Below are 13,630 nucleotides of genomic sequence, written 5' to 3'. Positions count from 1 at the left end.
ATTATATTCATGATTGAAGATGTTTATATCACATTATGTCTATGCTGTAGACATTGCATCAACTGCAGACCTTCCACAAAGCTGGAAGAACCATTCTGAGCCACATGCATCTGCTGTGAAAACGCCATGATATACATCGGAGTTAGAAACTTTACACACCGCTGGGCTTTCCACATTTTATTTGCCTTATGTCATTCAAAAAGAAAAGAGGGAGGAGGTACACGAACATTTCAAAGTCAATGACTATGTCTTGGACTTTATTTACATCAATCATTAAGAAATACAAACAGTATGGTACTGTACGGTAATTTTGTTTGGAGTAGGCAGTTCTCAAAAACTATTACTACTATAATCCATTTTTTCCTTCTTCCCCAGAAAGGAATGAAGAAACTAGTGTACGATAATATTAACCTTACAGTTACACCACAAACATAACTGGCTCTTCCGTAGCGCCACCTGCTGACTCATAGGAGCACAGATTACTGATTATAATCTGTCCACTGTAAAGACGACCAAGTGGAAAACAGATGACAACAGCAACATATTTGAAAGTATGACGTAGAGGTCAGCAGTTAATCTAGATCGGTCACATCTGGTTGACACTTAATCTGTTTAATAGGTCTGCATTTGCACTGATAGAGATCCCGTGTTTCAAACCAGTGCATTCCAAATTTAAGAGGATTAAATATCATTGCAGTATGTGAAGTCGGAAACAGATGAGGAGTGTGAGTGCGGTGAGCAAGAGACAAAGCGAGGAAGAAAAGATGGAGTTTAATTTCCCACAGGGGAAGATGATGGATGGTCAGGGATGTGGATGTGTAAGATGAAATGCCCGATTTTATCCGCAGGCCGAAGTGTCAGACAGAAAGGAGATCATTGGGAAGCAATGCATGTATGCAGTGTATGTGTGGGAGAGAGAAAGAGAATATCTATCAGGTGTGAAAATGGTCGGGGTGGCTCTCATGACACGAGAGGATGCAGGGATGTTGGATGGAATCTGGAAATCCAACAACAATCGGACATGGCAAAAACCAGCACAGAACACGTCACAGACGTTTCTGCCCGAAGGGGGCGGGGGGGGGGGGGGGGGGGGGAGAGGAGCAGATAACCGGAGGGGTGAAAAAGACACCGAGACAGAATGAAAAATGAAAGAAGGGGGAAAAAGAAAACCCAACAGAGCCGATCTCACCATCAAACAAACACTCGAGCTGGACTTCCTTTTCTGACAGACAGCAATGGAAAGGAGGAGGGAAAAAAGTAAAGGATCATCGAAAAATAAGGAACTGATCAAAATAGCAAAAAAGTAACAGTCAACGTAATCCAGACAGATTAAAGTAAGTGAATAAGTGCACAGGTTTACACAGGAGCAAAGACAAAACAATCATTCATGAAGAAAAAGTCAGTCAACTTTTTCTAAATCACTAGAGTCAGCAGTTTATTTGCATGATGACTGTATTATTTCAATTACTGCATGTAATGTAAATTTTATTGTGGCCTTTGATCATAAAACTTCACTGCATGCACTGGCGCCAATGGTCAATCAAGGCATTCAGTAATCAATGACAGCCACAGCAGAAATGTGGCACAAAACGTCTATTAATGAAAGATCAAACTGGTTGTAAAAAAAAATATATATATTAAAGTTTTCAGACTGCCTTCCTTCCACTATACAAAAATTCATAGTTATGACAGAGGATTCAGCATGACAGAGTAAATAAAAAAGAACAACAGTAATGGGGAACAATTAAGAATAGTAAGAAACAGAATGAAGAAAACTTTTATGGGATCAGAAATCTTACCTTCACGCCATCTGACTTTTTGTTTAGTAAGGTTTTGCATGCTGAAACACAGGGAGAAAGGATGCAAAGAAAAGGTCATTTTCATATAAACTGAACTCAATCACAGTCAGCAGGACAAAGGAAAGGCAAACAAATGTCTTAAGGGCCCTGTCCCACTGGCGTTTAGAAGGAACTGCGTATGGATTGCGCACAAAATTGGCCCATATTCGCCAAACATCGGCAATATCCGTCTAACATGCCTGTATGAGTCGGCCGTCATCTGAACACGCCCGTGATCATTCGCAGAGGCACGCATGTCCGCAGCCAGGATTTTTGAGCTGTTCATGTATGTAAGGCGGATATTATCCGCCTTACATACTCCATATATACTCAATTCATACACAATACATACTCACTCTATGCGCTGTATATCTGCCGTTAACCGCTGATATCTGCAACTGACGGGGATTTGCGGCTTGGCAGTGGCCCGGGACAGTGCGTAAAACAGATATATTGCGTGCCCATCATGTCCACATCACAAACTAAAATACGTTGTAGCTAATGCATGGATATTGGCCACAAATAAAGCGTTTTTATTACATCTGCTTTGCAGCTGATTTGCGGACAATCTGTGAATGCATAACAAAGACGTCACGTAAACCCAAAGTATTATATGTGGCAGAAAGCGACATAACTGCCAGTCAGTGCCGGTCCGGCTGTGTAGATCCACAAAGACGTAATAGCTGCTGCAATCCAGGACTTTTATTTAACACCAACAAAAGGAAGAGTTGCTGTTTATCCACAACTCACGGCAACATGTTTTTGTGACACTCTCAAAAAAAAAAAAAAAAAAAAAACACAGTCTCACACCCCGAGCGGCTTCCCCCCTCCCGCTCCCCAAAATCATGAACAGTTAACCCTCGCATGACAAAATGAACATTGACTCTGTGATCAACTTGTCCAGGTGCAGCAAATGCTCCAGAGGCTGTATTGTTGGTGTGAATAGTGATGCCGACGGCCCAAGTGTGCTTCTTTTATGACCGCAATGCAGATGCCGTGCACGCGCAACATGTGCGCGATGCATTCATAATACACCCGTAATACTGCTGTGATAATCTCAATGTGTCGGATCAGTTTCCTCACTACATGCATTATATAACCGCGATTGTTCATCATATATTCGCTATATATTATTAATATATCTGTAATTCATACTGGGACATTTGTCATTTTTGGCCATTTTTGTTACGGACGACAACGAACGCCCGCAATTTGTATACTCAATTCATGCACAATTAATCCTCTCCCCAGTGGGACAGGGCCCTAAAGTCTTACTCTGTCAATATCCAAATATATATGGACCTAACTGTAATTGTTGCTTTTTTATGATTAATATCACATTTTGTTATATAGCCAACTAATACCCACAAATCCCAAATATTTCTTGACAGCAGCCTTTAAATATTTATAAATACAAAAGTCATTTTTGATGATCAAAACAACAAAATAAAATGAAAGAAAATGGAATTTGGAGAAGCAACACAATGTGTTACTTAAAATAATAATCTTTATTAGCAATGTTTTATTTTTCCATTTAACTAATTTGTTTTGACAGTCATTTTTCTTGTTATATTAAATCTCATCTGACATTTCATTCTCTGCTTCATGCATTCCCCTTTTATAATTTTAATTTCATGGTCCTCTAATCATGCTTTGTAGCAGAGCAAAATAAGCAACTTCCTGTGAGCAATAAGGGGAAAAACGTTTACTGTTTATTCTTGCAGGAAAATTTTTTCTTCACTCGGTTAATATTTAAAGGAATTATGGGAGCAGTTAAAACAAGACAATGCACACAAAGTCACAAAAATACACATAAAAATAAACCACATTTCAGCAGTGTTAGACGCAGAAGGGAATTTACACCAATCAGCGAGTGAAATCTAATCTACTCATTTCTCCTGAATACCAGCTGAAAATATTAATGGCGAGATAAAATAATTTATTGTGAACATTTCTTTGTAGATCTTGAAGGTTCCTCAGTAAAATCAATGAGTCCCATAAAATAAAAAAATCACTGCTGAAAAAACCTCCCTCAAATAGTTAGTTGTGGCAAAAGCCACACTGGAACAATATCATATAAATGCAAATCTATGAACTAAGCTTACTATCACATTAAATATGAAAAAGAACAGAAAACTATAAAAATTATAACATGCATGCAAAGATGCATTCATGTGTTAAGGTGCATTTATGTTAAAACATATTTCTTTTAGTCATGTTCCACTGATCCTCCCTTACCTTCCATTTTAAAAGTGGGAAGGAAGGCATTGAAAAAAGCAAGAAAACAGAAAAGAATTTAATATCTTCACATCAGAATAACAAAAGTTGACAAGTGCAGGCAAATAACTGTCAGACTTTTAGTGAACATTACACAGCATTCGTCAAATATTTCACGTAAGTGTTCAGCTCATGCGATGAATGAGGCTTATCAAAACCTCTGGCATGCAGCATCCAGCTCAAAGTCTTCATTTATAAAAGTGCATCAGTACAGACGAGTGCACATCTGGAACTGTGCACAGACCCGTTAAGTTGGGATGTTGACTCTCCACATCCAAAACCACATTCTTCAGACTTGCCCTGCACATGATGATGCTCAAATCCACTTATAAAGAACCTAAACCCAGCACATGACCGAAAGAAAAGTAATCAACTATTTAGGCAATTAGTTGATTAGTCTTTTATCAAAAGAAATACCCAAATTTTACTGGCTCCAACTTCTTAAGCTTCATATCTCTACAAACAGAACATTTCTTTATTTTGGACTTTTGACCAAGTAAAATATATTTCTATAAGATTTCACTCCAGCCTTGGAAATTGTAGATGGCATGCATACATATTATTTTCTGATATAGTCTAGACCAGGGGTCACCAACCCTGCTCCTGTATGTTGTGGAACCCTCCCTGCTCCACTCACTGTGCACGTCAGGTGTGCTCAGTCAATCGAGAAGACACCCGTCTTGATGAATCAGTTGTGGTTGCAGCAGGTACATGTCGAAAACATGCAGGACAGGCAAAGTCCACGAGGCGGGTTGGTGACCCCTGGTCTCGACCAAACGATTAATCACAAAAATATTCAAAAGCATTATACAATAATTGATAGCTGCAACCTTTGAAGCAATGCAGTAGTCAGAATTAATCATAATATTATATATCAATAAAAAAAATTGCATCCACTTGTCAATTAAATCACACTTATCAGCAAGCAGCTCAGCCTGTCATGTGACTGACATTTTCCAGTAGAGGTTTGGTGGTTTTGTGAATTCACACAAAAACAGAGCAGGCAAGGAGAGAGGTTGAAAAGACAATCAGATAACTTGCATTCTCTTCATCCACTTGTCCATGCAAGCCAGCATACTGTACGCTCATATACACACACCCACACACACACACATGCTCAGCTGACTGTTAGAGCCTCAGCCAAGTCAAGGGAAGGCTGCATCGAGTACAGGCGGGAATCAACCAGGCATTGGCTAAGTGCTGCAGACACAATGTGACTGAGGGTTGGATGCTGGCGTGTCTACTTATAGCAATTTTTAAAAATATTAAATGGTTTGCTGCACATGAAAAAGGTATACTGTCAACAGTAATAATGCAGAGGTGGCTAGGTACAGCAGTAACCAAACGTAGAGGTCTTCACGGGTAGAACTAGCTCAAATACACCAAGTTGACTTTGGTAGTTTTGGCACAACACTGGTAGTCTTTGGATCAGTTCTCATATTTTCAGGTCTAACTCTAATTTAGACTGGAAATAGCATCTCTTGAGTATTGTCTGTCTTCCTCATAGGAGCAGACGGTACACCGGTGTCAGTCAACATCAGTGTGATAGTACTCCACTATAATTACCAGAGTTATAGTGCACCACAATATGGATTTCGCAATACCATCAACCCAATACCCTATAATGGCACAGAACCCTCGCCAGTCAGAAATATATTTATTAATGACTTTAACGAAGCATAATGGCAATTATCCATGAATTTGGAAATCAATATTGTATTTTCCAGACTACAAGATGCACCGGAGTATTAGTTTGCCCCCAAACAAATGTGTTTTGAAGAGGAATATATATATATATATATATATATATATATATATATATATATATATATATATATGTGTGTGTGTGTGTGTGTGTGTGTGTATGTGTATAGTGATCAGAAGCTAACAAGCCAATTAATGTTAGTACACAAAGCACAAAACACAAGTAAACTGCTTCTTTTGGCCACTGAACAGACAAATACAGCTGAGGTAAACATATACAAAATGATCATATGTTTGTAAACCCAGCTCATTATTGATTTACAATGCAAACAAAAAGAAAAAAGTAAAAGATAATAGGCTGACCATAGCTGACTTGTCATTATTATCACTGTTGTTGTTGTCTCTCACAGTCCATAGATGTTTTGTTGCGAGTAGCATAAAAATGAAATTCCCTCTTTTAATTTGAGCGTAGCCTTTCAATCTGAGAGCACGATTTATTAAAGTTACTCATTCTCTAACACAAAGAGTGTTTTTCCTCATTCAAGGCTTCTTCTGCTTCAGAGTGTGAATCAGAGGATCTTATTCGGTACAAAAGAGCAGCCTGTCACATTTATATGCTGCGTTGTCTGTGCCCATAGATAATAATGCAGTATTTTTCATATATGAGTCACTTTGGAATATGGGCTAAGTGACTTATAGTCCAGAAAATCCAATAATCATTTCAGCACAGCTCTGATAAGCAGTGCAGCCCTGAGGCTGTTATGATCAAAGCTGGAGACAGAGGTAATCTGTGCAGCCATTAATCATGCCCCTCACTGTGCTGCACTCCACAGGTGAGTCAAAACTCCTCCTAAATACATTTCTTATAGATGTATGCTATGGAGCCATTTTCACACAGACATAAATTAACTGGCATGGAAATGGTTAAGATGTGATTCTGTTGTGTGAACCAGCGTACCTTTGCAGGCATGTGCCCTCATTTAAAACTTAATGATCATTAGACACAGCCACGGGCTTGATAAACATAAAATTATTAAGTATTTATGAAGTTTGTCAATCCAGACTTTAAATTTGAAGAAGCACATTTATAAATAGCAAACCCAATGGGTGCAGCCGAAAGGAGAAGAAGCAGATTTGTAAATGAAAACAGCCCAGGTTGAACGCTTGCTCAGACAAAAAAGATTAAAAGCGTAGAATCTGCAGGTGTCTGCTTCAGACCTGTTTCAAAACTTTGAACCCGTAAAGACCTCTAATCAGAGCACTTCAGAGGAACCAAGGGTTAAATGGCTGTCGAATTACGCTAGGGTCATTAAATAGCTAATCCCGGAGATGAGCCGTGCTCAAGAGAACATCAATAGACATGCAGCAGTAAGTTTGTCATCTTCATTGAAATGCTGATGTGTCAGATGTTGCAGCGCAAAGATGACCATTCAAAAAACATAAGATCCAACAGTGTACAGGCAGCAGGTGGATGGATGAGCCACAGTCAGGTAGTGGGGTCCAAACAGCCCAGGCCACATGCCAACAGCCCACGCACAAAGTTGGCAGTGCCTGACTACAACACAGCGACTAGCAGACGTACCTTCCTGTGCCATTGCAGCTGTGCTGGTGGTAGCAGCAGGGCTGGTGTGCTGCCGTCCCACTAGTGGACAGAGAGGGATTCAATTTGGAGGCACATGTGGGACAAGAGGTGGAGCCCAGCTCAAGCCTGATAGCTTTTTGGTTTGTGAATTTTAATAGAAATTTTAGACACCCATCAAGTTTCCTCTGTGATAACTGCAAAGTTCAAATCCTTCAGAAGCAGCAGTTGCTGTGCTGTTCAGTGATTTATAACATTCTTACTTATAGATGAGGCTTTCTTTCTTACCCAACCTCTTCATTAATGCAATGTGAAACAGTATATAGGAAATATTTTCAGCACCAAAATAACCCACCTCTTTAATCATTAATCTTATTTCCATTGATACTGATTTGATAAACATGTCATCGGTTCTACATAAGGCACTTCAGAAGTCTGGCCCTTCGACTTTCTTCAGTCTAAATCAATCCTGACCAACAGCAAGCAGTTGGCCGGAATCCACAAGTGCTTCCTTACTTACATGAAAGCATAAACACAGGCCAATAGCATTAATGTATTAGCTTGCTAGGCCACCGTCCAGCCCACAAATTGGGTGTTCAATCAAAAGTGAACCTTGTTTAGGTGATCAAAGTGCTTACAAGGAGGAAATCTGAGCCAAACCCCTGAAGTGTGAAATCAAAAGTCCAGATAAAGCTGACAAACAAACATGAAAGGAATACAAATGTGTGGTGAAAGTCTCACTACAATTAAAAAAATATATACAGACATTGTTTGAATTCTGATTTTGTATTAATACTGAAAAAGTACTGATACAGAATAGGTGTATACTGATATACAGCATGTCAAACAAATGTATCCTTGAAAGTGTTTTTTTAATAATTTAAAACACAACACATATTTAAAGAATGTACTGCAAGCTGTTTTTGTTCAAATGTGCTGTTGTGGTTTGTACCAGAACTGCTAATTTACAATCAGTCCAGATGTTCAATTCAAGCACCCGCTTGTAGGCCACTGGCCAAGTTAAACTGATGCCACCCAAAAGGGCGTGCATGCCAAATAGCTGTCAAAGTGCTTCTCACCTGAAAAGTTTCTGGACACCAGCATTGTTGTAAGGATAGCCCCCTAGACACACACACACACACACACACACACACACACACACACACACACACACACACACACACACACACACACACACACACACACACACACACACACACACACACACACACACACACACACAAAAGTGAGGAATTTGTGTTGTACACTGTGTCTGGATACATGTGACCTTTGAGACTCACTTTGAGCTTCCTCCTGGCGTTGAACTTGCGCAGGCATTCTACAGTCTCTTGGCGGTGCATCATGGAGGCCACAGTGGAACGTTGCTGTGTGTGGATGAGAGAAAGGTAACATTATCAATGCAGAGTAAGCAACAATTTCAAAGTAAGAGTTCATGTCAAGATGTTGCTATAAGATTCATTCATGTAAGATGTTCTGTCATGATATGTCTGTTGTTGTGAAGTCTAGGGGCCTCATCAATAAGTTGTCTCTCTCTGGAAAGTAAACAGTGATCACCTGGATTACAACCACGAGTATTACACTGGTCTGTGCGCGAGGAAAAGTGCTTGTAAGGATTATTCTTAACAGGATTCAGTCCCAGCTACTTGCCACTGAGCAACCAGAGCAGTCTGGCTTCAAGTCCATGAAAACAGCGTTGTTAGTGTTATTGATTTATTGTGTTTTTGTAGTTGAATTGATTTAGTCAGGATAGTTAAGTGTCATGTTGTCATTACCATGAGTGAAAACATTACTGCATTTGATGTCTTCTGCCACCATCTCTGTTTGTGCGTGTGTAAAAAAATAAAGCATTTGCGACTGGGGACAGCTGACATTTGCCGTTCGGTATACTTATGTATTTTGGGTGAAGGATGAACGGCGCCAAAACGGAACGTTGATAGGACTAATATTTTTGTAGAAACTAGGGATATTAGCTAACGTCGCTAATTACATTCTGGATTAGAATGGCATTCCAGCAGGGGGCGGTAAATCATCTTTATATTAAAAGAGTGAATGTGTGCATGCTTTTATTTACTAAGTTCAATGTAAGTACATAATATAACTGCAAATACGTTAAAAATACATGGATGACACTAGAAAGTGAAAACACTTATTTCTATTGTGGTCCATTTAAAAATCAAACTACAAAATAGAAGTAACAATAAAATCTAATACTGATACTGATAATAATAACAATGATAATGATAATAATAATAATAATAATAGTGTGTATATAACAAGAACCTAAACAATTTATAATTACATTAAGATGAGAAATTAACATTAAAAATGTCTGCTACCTACGAGGTCTGTTAGAAAAGTATCCGACCTTATTATTTTTTTCAAAAGCCATATGGAGTTGAATCACGTGTGATTGCGTCAGCCAAGCTTGAACCCTCGTGCGCATGCGTGAGTTTTTTCATGCCTGTCGGTTGCTTCATTCGCCTGTGAGCAGGCTTTGAGTGAGGTGTGGTCCACCCCTCTCGTCTATTTTTTATTGCGAATAAATGTCTGAACGATTTGGATCTTTGCTGCATCAATTTTTTTCCAGAAACTCTAAGAGACCTCCAGGTGGACACCGTTCGAAAAATTAATATGGCTTTCAGGTACGATTTTATGGGGATTAAACAGATTAAGGAGTGTTACTGCCCCTTTAAGGACAGCCCACAACTGCTGAGAGGGCAGCGCGCTCCCAGCGCCGATGGACAGGCTGACACCCCGCACAAACAACCAGATCATTTCCAACGTGAAAGCTTTGTTGATCCGGGACCTCGTCTGACTTTCACAAAAAGGCAGAAGATGGGTACATCAGCACTTTTTCCGGCACATTCCACCGTTACTGGTTTTTTTTTCCATGGAAAAAGAAGCCGAGGGACGCGCCACCGTGCCGCTCTTGACGCGGCACAAAACCACTTCGGTGTTGGTCTCTCAGGACGGCTTTCAGACAGATTCCGGTTGCTTTTCTGTCGTGTGAATATCCGAGAAATTGAGCTTGAGCTGGACAAACCCCAACATGTCCTGTGAGGCTTCATCACGGCGTTTCTTTGTGCCGAGCGGCTGCACCACGACGTGCCGAACTCCTCCGCACGTCTGTCTTAATGTGCCAAAAAAATGCTGATGTCCACGTCTTTTCACAATTCCTGTGCTAGTCAGAGGACATACCGGATCAAGACAGCGTCCAGTTTAGAAATGACGGCACATTTCACTGTTACAGGAGTTTTTGTCATGGAAAGAGGAACAAAGGAGGAGGAATTCCGCGCGTCGCGGCGGAGCTGCATGGCGAAAAGCAACGCCGTGATGAAGCCTCACAGGACATGTTCTGGCATGTCCAGCTCATGCACAATCACAATCGGATATTCACACGATTGGAAAGCAACCGGAATCCGTATGAAATCCACCTTTAAGCCGTCCTGTGAGACCAACACCGAGGTGGTTTTGTCCCACGTAATGAACGGCTCCGTGGCGCGTCCCTCGGCTTCTTTTTCCATGAAAAAAAACTCCTGTAATGGTTGGTGGAAGGTGCAGGAAAAAGTGCTGATGTCCACATCTTCTGCCTTTTTGTGAAAGACAGACGAGGTCCCGGATCAACAAAGCTTTCACGTTGGAAATGATCTGGTTGTTTGTGCGGGGTGTCAGCCTGTCCATCGGCGCTCTCAGCAGTTGTGGGCCGTCCTTAAAGGGGCAGTAACACTCCTTAATCTGTTTAATCCCCATAAAATCGTCCCTGAAAGCCATATTAATTTTTCGAATGGTGTCCACCTGGATGTCTCTTACAGTTTCTGGAAAAAAAATTGATGCAGCAAAGCTCCAAATCGTTCAGACATTTATTCGCAATAAAAAATAGACGAGAGGGGTGGACCACACCTTACTCAAAGCCTGCTCACAGGCGAATAAAGCAACCGACAGGCATGAAAAAACTCACGCATGCGCATGAGGGTTCAAGCTTGGCTGACGCAATCAATCTAACAGACCTCGTATTTTACAAACACTACCCAACACGGTCAACACGTGAGTGTACTTTATGTATGGAGTCCACAAAAAAAAAAAAGAAGTATGAGACCCGCAAGTCAAAGTGTGTCTGCTTCTTACTAGCGTAAAAAAATCTGCAAAAAAAAAAAAAACACTGACAAAGTATTGTGCAAGGTAGAAAATAATTCCTGTGACGTGGCAAGGAGTGAAACAGCGTGACTTACGCAGACCCATGGATGTTTGAGGGCTTGGTCAGCAGTGATCCTTTTGGCAGGGTTAATAGTTAGCATCTGATTGATCAGATTCTTAGCCTCAGGGGTCACTGTGTCCCACTCTGGAGAAGGAAACTAAAAGAGGGAGACAAAGAGGAAACCGTCTGTGTTACTGTACTTATGCTATAAGAAAGAATTGCATTATGGAAGAGCCTCTTAACTGTTCTATCCCAGCAGGATATGTTTTATAAATTGCTCATCTCTGACTTGCAGTTTTTCTTTTAGCTTTATTGCAAATTCTCAAATAGGGACAGGATTGTTTATTTACCACAACTACAGAGAGAAAACCCTCTTATTTTCATCTGGTTCCAACAAGACACAAGCTTTTATTCTAGCTTTCATATTTAAGAAAAAACATTTCTTGCTACTCCTGTGTTAGCGTGTGGCATTTTGATGTGTCATGAAGCTTTAAGAAAAGTTCTCTAAAGCAGAAAGATCCTTTATCATCAGGACTTTAACAATATGAGCATCTTCATCAACAATGCAGGATATTAGGGATGTCCTGATTGAGTTTCATATTACTTGGCAACCCACTTGTTTGCACATTGTAAAAGAGTGACTACCACAGTAAGGATGATGAACAGGCTAAGGTAAGGGTGATTTAAAAATTTATAATCAATTAAAAAGTTTATTTACATTTAGTGAGGTAAACATGCACAGGTAAACAAGTAACATTTGTTAGCCTGTTAGCCTTTAGGCTCTTGGCATAGGCCATGTAGGTGGTCACCTAGGACCCCACCTGGTGGAGGGGCGCTGCTGCAAGCCTTCAAAAAAACAAACAAACAAACAAAACAAAACAGCCAAGCTTGTCCAACTGTCAAGTAAAAGTAATTGATAAGTACAAAATGTGATCGGACAGCACAGATCCATTACAACCTTGCCCAAATTGGAAAATTCCAATTTTTCTTTCTAAAGTGATCATATATATTTTTTGTATTGTTCCAAATTTAGGAGCTTTCCCGACAGCGCGTGCATGTTGTTGTCATGGTCCTGCCCTTGATGTGCTTTTTGTTATGACTTTTTCATTGATCTTTGCTTTCTTGTTCTGTACATCTGTATTTGCATTCCTGCCATGTTCATGTTTTCATTGGTTTTGTTTTCTGTTCATCGTTCATGTATTGTGTAGTTTTGTCTTAGTAGCTGTTTTGCCACATTGTTGTCATTAATTGTTACCTTAGTTTTCACTTCAGTCTTGATTTTGTTCTGTTTATTTAATTTCTTGTATTATGCTTTAGTCTGGCCTTTTCTGTGACGTTTACTTTTGTCGCTGCTTTTGTTTTTAGTTTATCACTTAGTCTTCTGTTTTCTTTCATCTTTGTCTCATTGCACTTGTCTCTGCATTTTGTTATTTCTGTTTTTCTTCATCAGAATTACCTTTTGGTTTTTGCTGTTCAGTATTTTTGCACTAAGTCACGCCCACCTGAACTTTTCTGTTTTTTCTGTTTGCCACGCCCTCTTCCTGGTTCTTCCAACACACCTGTTCTCACTTTCCTCATTTCCACTTTGGTTATTTAAACTCTCTGCCTTCACTCAAGCCCCGCCAGTTCGTTGATTTTCACAGTCCTCGTACCAGCCTTTTCATAGCTCTGCCTTATTTTGCCGTGTACTGACCCAGCTCTGTTTTGTGACCTCGTCTTGCTGCTGCCTACGTACTTTGTCTGCTTGTGTAAAAGACATGAGCCTGCCTTTTTGATGACGCCCTGGCTTGCTGACTTTCTGTACCTCTGCATCCATGACTGCCTAACTGTGTACCGAATCCAAGCTCATTTATTGACCGATAAAGCCTTTCAATTTCAATTCCACTGTCTGTGAGTTTTTGCATTTGGGTCCCTCAACCTTTGGTGCCACATCACCCCGAGTTCCTGACAGCTGTGAATTTAGCCTGTGAAAAACAGCCTCATGTGGGGCTGTTGAGAACAGCTTTTCCAAAAAAT

General features: G+C 40.2%; 1 protein-coding gene across 1 annotated transcript in view; it reads right to left on the bottom strand.

Annotated features, from left to right (window-relative positions):
* LOC117523329 (calcium/calmodulin-dependent protein kinase type II subunit gamma-like) overlaps window positions 1–13,630 on the bottom strand; it is a 212,723-nt gene that overhangs the window by 19,225 nt on the left and 179,868 nt on the right. The window contains exons 10-14 of the mRNA XM_034184812.1: window positions 11,649–11,771; window positions 8,700–8,783; window positions 8,478–8,520; window positions 7,402–7,461; window positions 1,800–1,840 (exon numbers count right to left, since the gene is read on the bottom strand). Coding sequence (XP_034040703.1) covers window positions 1,800–1,840; window positions 7,402–7,461; window positions 8,478–8,520; window positions 8,700–8,783; window positions 11,649–11,771 — 351 coding nt within the window. The remainder of the gene's footprint in view (window positions 1–1,799; window positions 1,841–7,401; window positions 7,462–8,477; window positions 8,521–8,699; window positions 8,784–11,648; window positions 11,772–13,630) is intronic.

Source organism: Thalassophryne amazonica, chromosome 13 (genome assembly GCF_902500255.1).
Source record: "Thalassophryne amazonica chromosome 13, fThaAma1.1, whole genome shotgun sequence".
NCBI lineage: Eukaryota > Metazoa > Chordata > Actinopteri > Batrachoidiformes > Batrachoididae > Thalassophryne > Thalassophryne amazonica.
Note: the sequence above shows the minus strand (reverse complement) of the source record. Positions and strands in the feature narration are given on the sequence as shown.